The sequence below is a fragment of the Ixodes scapularis genome, unplaced genomic scaffold (assembly GCF_016920785.2).
Source record: "Ixodes scapularis isolate PalLabHiFi unplaced genomic scaffold, ASM1692078v2 PGA_scaffold4__175_contigs__length_147842914, whole genome shotgun sequence".
NCBI classification, from domain to species: domain Eukaryota; kingdom Metazoa; phylum Arthropoda; class Arachnida; order Ixodida; family Ixodidae; genus Ixodes; species Ixodes scapularis.
The window spans coordinates 75,145,048-75,155,330 of NW_024609879.1; the positions used below are offsets into that span (position 1 = coordinate 75,145,048).

The 10,283-nt window shown below is 50.1% G+C and overlaps 2 protein-coding genes across 2 annotated transcripts in view; one reads left to right on the plus strand and one right to left on the minus strand.

The window, feature by feature from the left end:
* LOC115314840 overlaps positions 1 to 6,109 on the minus strand; it is a 45,587-nt gene extending 39,478 nt beyond the window's left edge. The window contains exon 1 of the mRNA XM_040210277.1: positions 5,895 to 6,109. Coding sequence (XP_040066211.1) covers positions 5,895 to 6,041 — 147 coding nt within the window. The 5' untranslated portion in view covers positions 6,042 to 6,109. The remainder of the gene's footprint in view (positions 1 to 5,894) is intronic.
* Positions 6,110 to 7,489: 1,380 nt separating this feature from the next.
* Positions 7,490 to 9,610, plus strand: LOC115329352. The gene has a single exon (XM_029990916.2). It carries the CDS (start codon positions 7,490 to 7,492, stop codon positions 9,608 to 9,610), a length of 2,121 nt encoding a protein of 706 aa, XP_029846776.2.
* The last annotated feature ends 673 nt before the right edge of the window (positions 9,611 to 10,283 follow it).

Below are 10,283 nucleotides of genomic sequence, written 5' to 3' on the forward strand. Positions count from 1 at the left end.
TGCGACCAGGTGTGACCCTGAAGACTGGGAGTGAGTTGAGGGGAGCCCGAAATACCAATCTTTATCTTTTTTTTACGCAACAATTAGGACACGCAGGCGAAATCGGTTTTCTGTTCTTTACTTCAGAAGTGTCAGGGGGCAACTTCCAGAAATCTTTGACCGAAGTCCGAAAATCGTTGCACCGCCCCTTTAAGCTTTGTGAAAGTCTACTAAATTGTTCTGTCCTAATTAAAACAAAATAAAGTAACAACTATGCTACTGAAGCATAACTGAATAAAAGTGGATATTGCCTACAAATTATTAGGCCACTGGAAACATTGCCAATATGTTCGTCGGCCATTTGCTTGAGAATTGCAGCCACCTTTGTGTGATTGAAAGTGTAGCTCAATGCTGCCCGAGTTTAAAGATTCCCCAGATGAGGTAATCAGCATTACACGAGGGGCGTTCAAAAAGAGTCCGACCTGAATTTATTCCGTAGAACAAAATTAAGCGCTGACAATGTCCTGTAGGGGAAAGGTGGGGGGTACATTAATGCACATGCGTGAATTTTGTCACGCCTGGAGAGAGCGTGAGTCGCTGGCAGTCAGGCTCTGAGGGAAAAATGTAGTCGGTGCTCGTCATTTCCCTGATCTCACTGATAATTGGTGGATCGCGCCCTCCCTGCTTGTTCGCTGCAGCGCAAGTGAAGCCACCGGACGGCCATCTTGCTCGGATAGGATTTGCGGTTTTGCTAGACTTTTGCTGCGGTTTGCCAACATGCTATAGACACGTTTTCTACTCGTTCGTCGTCATTCGCCGAAGAAGCTTTTAAGACTCTGCGTACCGTGGAGACTCGCCGTTGTGAACACGTGGAAAATTTTACGAAAGCGCAGTGTCGCAGGAAAAAGGCACAACTCGTCGAAAGCAAGTTTTGCCGGTCTCGCGGCAGGATTAAAGCTCCCTTGGCACGCCGAAGTGCTGCCTCTGTGTCTTCGCACGCTTGGATACTGACCAAGAACCGACGTCATGTGAATGTGTTTTGCAAGTGCAATGTGCGTGAAGCCGTATGTGCCTCTGAATCAGTGTCTCACTTTACTCTGACGACTGTATACTTGCGGCCCTTGTGGTCCAGAAACGAGATTAATCCAGCATCCACTGGCGATAGAAGAGGGGGGCCAGGTACGTCTTTTTTTTTCGTCCTTAGACGATTTACACAATACCGTGCACAACAGCTCCTCATTACTGATCAGTGCTGGCTCATTATCAACCTACTTAATTGCACTTGACGTTTGAGCATGGCTCGCCTAATTGTAATTGGTCAACAGATTGCACACGACCATATCGGCCGCACTTGAAAGATTTTCATTCTCGCCGTCTTGTACTTTTGCCTTCGAAAATCCTCCTTGCTCCACAACGTTGCCCTATTCATGCTCCCACGTAATCCATTAGAGCAGATTTGGAACACAGCCATGGTTAATAGTACATAGGAGCAATTGCAAACCCAACCCCCCCCCCCCCCCCCCTTTATTGATAGTAACTCCTGGAAGCAGCTGGACGATCCAGAACTCCATGGCTGATATATATATGATCTAAAGCAGTAGTTCTCAAATGGGGGCTCACGGACCCTTTAGGGTCCGCAAACCCCCATTTGACCCCCCTTCGCGGACCCTCGAAGGCATTCTAGGGGTTTGCATTCATCACTCAAGCCCGGCAATAAAAGTTTTTTTTCCAGGTCGAGAAGAAATGTTTCAGTTTTTGGGCGAGTTTCCTCGTGTGCATGCCAATAAGAAAGGTCTACTTTACACAAGCCCTTACTGAAATATATTGCCGCGCCCAGGGCTGAGAAAGCAACGCTCGGTCACGGACCTCCAGAAAGTTCTCGTTTATTCATGTACCGCTCGTAACTTCTATCATTTATTCCTGCTTTTGTTTTCTAGAAAGTGCGTGTTCATTCTCGCCCGATCACGCGACGCTCGAGCCGCTTTCGCCGAATCTTCGAGATAGCGACGCACTCTAGATAAGAGGCCGCCCGCGACCTTGTCGAGTCAGTCTCGCCTCAGCGTTTGATCGTGCTGCTTCGCCGCCTTCGACGCCCGCAACGCTCTGTTGTTATCTTTCTTTTGTACCCCTTTTATTTTTGGCACAAGTTCGCCACATTAAACGTTTATTTATTCCTGTTCATTTCTTGTTTATTAGTCACCACCCGTGACATTTTGGTGGAGGTGCGGGGTAATCGGCTGAAGGAGACCTGCTGGCTTTGACGGTGGTTTCTTGCGTCGCTGGCACTCATGGCACGATCGTGTGTAGAGATGGACGGTCTTCGGAAGCTTTGGCCAGTAGTACTTGTCACGAATCCGGGCAAGGGTCCTGCTGTAGCCGAGATGTCCGGCCGTTGGGTCGTCGTGGCACGCTTGAAAAATTTCTTCTCGGAGGCTGGCGGGGACAACCAGTAGCCAGGGGGTTTCGCTGGTTCCGAAATTCTTTCTGAAGAGCACGCCTCGCCGCAGGACAAAGCTCGGTAGGTCCCGAGAAAAGACCCGTGGGACAGAGCCTGCTCGACCTTCGAGGCTGTCGATCACGGAGCTAAGTTCCGCGTCGTCGCGTTGCAGTGCCCTCATGTCGGTAGCGTCAACTGCGCCAAAACGGGCGTCGTCATCGTCGTCCGCGCCGGAGATTGGAGGTTCGACTGGAGCCCTAGACAAACAGTCAGCGTCATTATGCTTGCGGCCGGACTTATGCACAATGGTTACGTCGAATTCCTGCAGTCGAAGGCTCCAGCGGGCGAGGCGTCCGGACGGATCCTTGAGGTTTGCGAGCCAGCAGAGGGCGTGGTGGTCGGTGACCACGCGGAACGGAATCCCGTACAAGTACGGGCGGAACTTGGTTATCGCCCAGACGACAGCAAGAAATTCTTTGTCGGTCGTTGAATAATTTTGTTCTGCCTTAGACAGCGCCCGGCTTGCGTAAGCGATTACTCTCTCTGCCCCTTCTTGTCGCTGAACGAGTACCGCACCGAGACCGGTATTGCTGGCGTCCGTGTGGATTTCAGTCTCCGCCGACTGGTCAAAATGTCCGAGGATAGGGGGCGACTGGAGCCTCCGCTTGAGTTCGTCGAACGCTTGCTCTTGCTCCTCTCCCCACTGGAACTGCACGTCGTCTTTCGTCAGATGCGTCAGCGGTGCAGAAATTTGCGCAAAATCACGAACGAAACGTCTGTAATAGGCGCACAGCCCAAGGAATCTTCGAACGGTCTTCTTGTCCGATGGCTTCGGGAACTCGGCGACAGCGGACGTCTTGGCGGAATCAGGGCTTACACCCTGAGCCCTCACGACGTGGCCCAAGAATTTGAGCTCACCATAGGCGAACCGACACTTGGAAGGCTTGAGGGTCAGCCCAGCAGCTTTGAAGGCCTGTAGAACGGCTCGCAGTCGTCTCAGGTGCTCGTCGAATTCGCTTGCGAAGACCACAACATCGTCGAGGTAGACGAGACAGCTTTGCCATTTCAAGCCGGCAAGGACGGTGTCCATAACGCGCTGGAAGGTCGTCCGTCGGATTGTGCGTACAACACGGCGATTCAAGAAACTACTGGCATTACACCCTTTCAGCTGGTGCACGGCAGAAAGGTGACGACGATGCTCGACGCCATGCTGCCCCACAATCCGACGGACGACGGCACTGACGACGCCCAGCTGGTCACCCAACGAGCAGAAGAAGTACGCCAACTAGCCCGTCTTCGAATAAAGGACCAGCAACGTGTGGACGCTGGCCGGTACAATCTTCGCCGCCGCGACGTGGAGTTCCAGCCCGGAGACAGGGTATGGGTGTGGACGCCGATTCGTCGTCGCGGTCTCAGCGAAAAACTCCTGAAGCGCTACTTTGGGCCCTACAAGATCATCCGACGCCTCGGCGATCTGAACTACGAAGTTCTACCCGACGGAACGCGCCCATCTGCAAGACGTCAGCCGCGACCCGAGGTGGTGCATGTCGTCCGGCTGAAGCCGTATTACGAACGATAGGACTCTCCACTCTCGTCGACGAGTGAACTGTGGACTGTGAACTCCTGCTAGCAATTCTGCTGTCCTTTTGTTTTTTGTCTTCCGTTTTTGTGCTGCATCGGGACGATGCACTTTTAAAGGGGGGGATAATGCCGCGCCCAGGGCTGAGAAAGCAACGCTCGGTCACGGACCTCCAGAAAGTTCTCGTTTATTCATGTACCGCTCGTAACTTCTATCATTTATTCCTGCTTTTGTTTTCTAGAAAGTGCGTGTTCATTCTCGCCCGATCACGCGACGCTCGAGCCGCTTTCGCCGAATCTTCGAGATAGCGACGCACTCTAGATAAGAGGCCGCCCGCGACCTTGTCGAGTCAGTCTCGCCTCAGCGTTTGATCGTGCTGCTTCGCCGCCTTCGACGCCCGCGACGCTCTGTTGTTATCTTTCTTTTGTACCCCTTTTATTTTTGGCACAAGTTCGCCACATTAAACGTTTATTTATTCCTGTTCATTTCTTGTTTATTAGTCACCACCCGTGACAATATTTATTCAATTATTATTATAGTTACCCTATACCTTCCCCCTCCCCTCACCCCGAACGGGGTCCTCCATCATCTCCGCCGATCCACAAGGGGTCCGCGAAACATCAATGGTTGAGAACCACTGATTTAAAGGCACCTACGAGCGACACACCTTCAGAACTTCGGTGCGGTGTCGATTCTTGATCGGTATCCAAGCGTGAAAACGCACAAAGATGCAGCACTCGGCGTACCAAGGAAGCTTTGCTCAATTTACTTGTGCAAAAAAGGAGACCAATGACACTTGCTTTCGACGAGTTGTGGCTTTTTCCTGCTGCACTGCGCTTCCGTAAAAGTTTCCACGTGTTCACAATGGCAAGTCTCAACGGTACACAGGGTCTTAAAAACTTCTTTGGCGAACAACGACGAACGAGTAGAAAACGTGTCTACAGCATGCTGGAAAACCACAGCGGAACGCTACCAAAACCGCAAATCGTCTCCCGGCAGGATAGCCGTCCGGTAACCTCACTTGCAGGAGCGGGAAGCGCAATCCAGCAATTGTCATTGAGACCAGTGCCCCAGCCCCCTCAACAAATCTGGAGGTACGAATAGAGGTAGATTTTATCCAATTTACGAATGCTGCATTGGATGTAATGCAGTAATAATTCATATTTCTTTTGTATTTATATCATGGTATCATATGTAAAGCGAAACCTAGGTTGCGTAGGTTACATAGGACGTAACAAATTTTATGTCAAGTTCCGTCAGACATAAATTTAATTTTCATTTTGGGTACCGTCGGATGTAACTTTAATTTTTATTTTGGGTTCCGTCAGACGTAAAGCTAGACACTGTGATTGTAAAAACGAGTTCATCCAAGCTGTGGCGTAGCTTAGTGGGAAGATGTCTGCCTCATACGCAGTGGACCGGGGTTCGATTCCCACTGTGGGCTTACTTTATTTATTTTTTTCTTGGAACATTTTGTTTTGTTTAGGCATTTGGCGATATTTACATTTAATTTTTACAATTAACACAATAAATAAAAAAATGCTGTCGACAAAATTTCGCTAAACAAAATGGTATGAGACTCCCTTTCCGCAGGTCCATGGGGGACAGCGGGACTTGGTTTGCCGGCTGGACGCCGCGAAGCGGGGCCAAGTGGGTTAATAAGTTTTGTAATTAGCGGCCGCATACTGTCGCCGCGAAGCGTCGTGAACGCAGGTGGGTTAACGGGCTTCCCAGTGATACACGCGCCGTCCGACTTTCTTTCGAAAGGCACTTCTTGGCGCGAGTGGAGTGCCGTCGGACGGCACTGTAGACACAGCCAAAATAAAAAAAAATCGAAAAGCATAATTGTACAACACACACAACACTGATCGCACAAAAAAGGAAGATCCATGTGTTTACCAGAAGGTGGCTTGTGTTAAGATCGAATACCTGAAAGAGTTCTTTTTGCGCAAGGCTACTAATTAGATCGGGTCGCTTCCGCTCTCCTCCCACATTAACCACCACCTTGTGTGCGCCGTAGACCACCAAGCACTCGATTACGTCCATTGCGCGAAGTCTTCAACATGCCAATCACGACGAAAGTGACAAACTCTGTGACTCCGCAATCCGACATCCGCAATCCGTGCAAAGGGAACTTCATCTCTCTCCCGGATTCTGGCTCCCACAATGCACACAAGTATTTGACGCGGACAGGGGCACAGAATGCTAAACGCCAGTCTTTCCATCCTTTCCACCAGCGGGTCCGATACGCGGGAACCACTCTCTCCCGACTCTGGCTCGCACAACGCGCGCATGAGTAGGCAGTAGACCCGTAGACCAGTATTACAGAGAGAGGGCGAGAGAAGGTGTTTGGAAAGAAAGAGATAGTTCTGTAGACCGGTAGACTCACTGATGGGAGTCGTGCTAACTATCTTTGGGTGAGAGGGGTGGGAGTGAAAGATCAGTAGAAAGAAGTGAGATTAGGTAGAGGTCCAGGAGTGGTCTCAGAGGTGCGGGCGGAAAGCGCCCGTGGAGGGCCGAAGACACAGGCGAGTCGCGACACAGGGTTCACGGGCACACACGGGCGGGCGCAGGCGTAACAGGGGTCCAGCGCGGGAGCACGGCGGAGGCACGTGATCACTCCGGGAGTGGGGCAGGGTCAGCCGAGTCAGTCACGGACACAGCAGAAGGCAAGGGCGGAAGGGGCACGGCGGAGGCACGTGATCACTCCGGGAGTGGGGCAGAATCAGCCGAGTCAGTCACGCAATGGGAATACGAGGCATTGGCGCCTTTAGTCTCCTTTCCACCAGCAACAGCGTGCGTAAAAATTACGAAAAAAAAAAGTGTGTGTGTGTGTGTGTGTGAGGGGGGGGGAAGGGGAAAGAAAGGGGTAGGTTTTCAGGTTTGGATTAGCCGGGATTGTTACTTGTTGCAGATAATGTTTTTTTTTATCATCTTTGCTGGTTATAGAAATTCACAGTTTCCAATATTTTTTTTATTACCATGTGTTGACAAAATAACGTGTATTTACTGTATTTACGTGTATAAACACCAAGAGACTCGCACATCAGTGCACCACATCACCGATATAATCCAAAGGCTGACAAGCCAAAACCGAAACCGAGCCGAGCTGAGCTGAACAGCCCTCCGCAGCGCGAAAGAACCTTTTTGGCAGCGCGGGTGTTTGCGGGGTGCTTTTGTTTTTCTTTCTAAATATGGCAATAAGGCATTGCCCCAGGTGTCCTTACTTTTCCGACCAATTTACTAAAGCCCTTAACCATATTGGCTTTGTGCATGGTGCTGAAAACAACTTCTCAATCTTGTGTGGAATCGACGGATGCCCGAGCAGCTACAAGCTGTTCTCGTCATACCGAACTCATATTTATCGGTGTCACAAGCAAGTGCTTCGTGAGACTGGAAGCGACTTAAGCACCGAAAAGACAGATGAGGACGCTCAGAACTTTCGAGACGACGGCAGTGAAGCCGACATCGCACAAGCTCCAGACACGGACACAATGGGTGCTTCATCGGAAAGCAACGAGGAGTTCCTGGATTTTTTAGGAGAAGCCCGAGGCGCGATCTGGAACTTTTTTTTTAATGTGACCGAGAACTGCAAGCTGCCCCACACTGTAGCAGAAAAGGTGTTCAGCGATCAGCAACTCGTCTTTGAACAGATAATGAAGGCGTTTGCTAACGAAATGGCATCCAAGCTTGATCTGTCCGCCATGTCTCCCGGTGTGCTCTCGCTGCTCAGATGTTCGTTCCTGCCGGACCTCTTCAAAGGAATCCAGAGCAGACATCTGCGGGAGCAGTATGCCAAAGCACATTCCCCCTATGTAGAACCGAGGAAGTGTGAACTCGGTTCCCATGGTGACAAATATCACTATGTGCCACTACCAAGAGTCCTTGAAAAGCTCTGCGAGGTGCCCGACATTGCCGCCCAGCTCATGACACGACAAGCGCGCTGCGACGACCATAAGGTGTACAGAGACTACACGGATGGTCTTCTGTTCCAAAGCATCAAGGACCTCATCCCCGATGGCACCCAGTACACCATCTTCATCCTGCTGTACAGTGACGAGGTTGAAATTTGCAACCCATTAGGGGCAAAGCGTGGGGTGCATAAACTGCTGGCAGTTTATTTTACCCTGCTAAACCTCCATGCGAAACACAGTTCCCAGCTGAGATTTATTCACTTGGTGCTTCTTGCCAAGTATGATGACGTCCAGACCTATGGCCTGGAGAAGGTTCTGAGCCCGTTAATTGAGGATATCAACGAACTAGGAATGTGTGGAGTGAGGTTCATTGACAGAGGAGAAGTACAGAATGCACAGGTCTTCGTGTTTTGTGTTTGCGGTGACAACCTTTCCATGAATCGACTTGGAGGATTCACGTGCTGCTTTAGTCGAGGCAGGGTGTGCCGCTTCTGTATGGCATCTTCTAAACGTCTGCCAGAGCTAACCACAGAGGACTTTTGTACTATACGTACAGCTCAAGCCCATGAGGGACACCTGCAGGCCGTCTCTCTCAACCCCAAGGCCAACAAGAAACTGTATGGCGTGAATGAACGCTCTCCCATGCTGGAAGCGCCATATTTTGATGTGACGCGACAACTTCCCCCAGACCTCATGCACGACATTTTGGAAGGAGGCATTGAGTGTGTGGTTCGGCCGGTTCTAAATGCGCTCATCGAGGATGATGTATTGTCGTACAGTGATTTGGACCGCATCACTTCGTTTCAGTATGGGGCAAACGACAGCAAAAACAAACCTGTTGCGATTAACAGGTCCTTCTTGACTCGCAAAGCAAGCCTGAAAGGCACCGCAACTGAGAAGTGGTGTCTTCTCAGGCTCATGAGCATAATCCTTGGTGACCTGGTGCCAGAAGAGAATGCTGACTGGGAATTATACCTTCAGTTCCGTGAAATCGTAGACATCTGCTTTGCAACAGTCATTCCCAGTGAATACCTTCCCTACCTGGAAACGGCTGTGCAGGCTTTTCTTGTGGCGTTCGCAGAGCGATACGGAACTGCAGCTATAATTCCCAAGCTGCATTTTCTTGTTCACTATGCAAGGTTCATCCGTGAAGTTGGACCACTGCCACAGTTCTGGTCCATGCGGTTTGAGGCTAAGCACCAATACCTCAAGAGCCTTGCCTCGCGTATCAAAAACTTCCGGAATGTGACACTGACGTTGTCGAAACGACATCAACTGCTACAAAGCCACCAGCTGAAGGATATGTCGTTGGCCGCTGAACTCGTGGCCTCGTCTGGCAAACCGGTCGAGCAGAGTGCCCTGCCGGCCTGTGCTCAGGCTGTGCTACCATTGGATGCACACCAGGTGACACATGCAGCAGTGGACCACCGCAGCTACAGGTGTGGTGACATTCTTGTCAGAGCTGCACAGAATGATGGGCCAGAATTTTGGAGAGTAGAGGCTCTGTATGTTGCCTCAGGCAGACTACTAATCTTGGTTGAGACATTGACCAATGAAAGGTTTGACAGACACAGGTTCTGCTACAATGTGGGTAGGTCTAGCCACCGAAAACTTGTGGAGGCTGAGGAGGACGACACCCTACACTGTGGTCTGGACTTGTACAACGGCAAGGAAGTTGTTGTCAAATGGGAGGTGGTTTAATATTTGTATGCTATTGTTGGTGCTAAAATTACTGTAAATATATGTGGCAGCGGTAATAAATATAAAGCATGAGCCATGGTCAATTGTCTTGTTTTTTTTCACCACAGCAGTTCGGGGCTCTACAAAATCTCATCATGAGCCAACTCGTCTTGCGTACCGTAACATCCCGAGAAATATCCCACCTCAAATTGAGAGGATATTTGCGGAAAATCAGGAGTGGGCTAACCTCCGGTGTGCAATCAAGAAAGGTTAAAACAGTTCAATTTCTAAATAATGGGTTTCCGTCAAACTGTTATCGCGGCGAGGGGCAATGAAGCAAAGATGACTGAACTTCAGCCAGCAATGTTCGCTTATATCCAGCAATACCTAACTAGAAACATTTACGCCGAGGTCATACTTGTTCCCAACAGTGAGGGGTGAGCTACATTTCGGTGCTTAAAAGAAAATTGCAAATCAAGCCAAAAATAGGTGTGGGTTACCTCTTGGGCGTGCGGTATGTCTCGGGATTTTCAGGTAAACTGGTCAAATAAGGCAACTCGTCGGAGTCTACCTTGTATGTAGGGAGGTCATTATGGTGGGAAACGGTGCTAGCCCATTCAGCCAACATTTGTTTCCTCACTGCATACACCTTTGAGCCACAACTTGAGTTGTTATTGATACATTTCCAAACTGA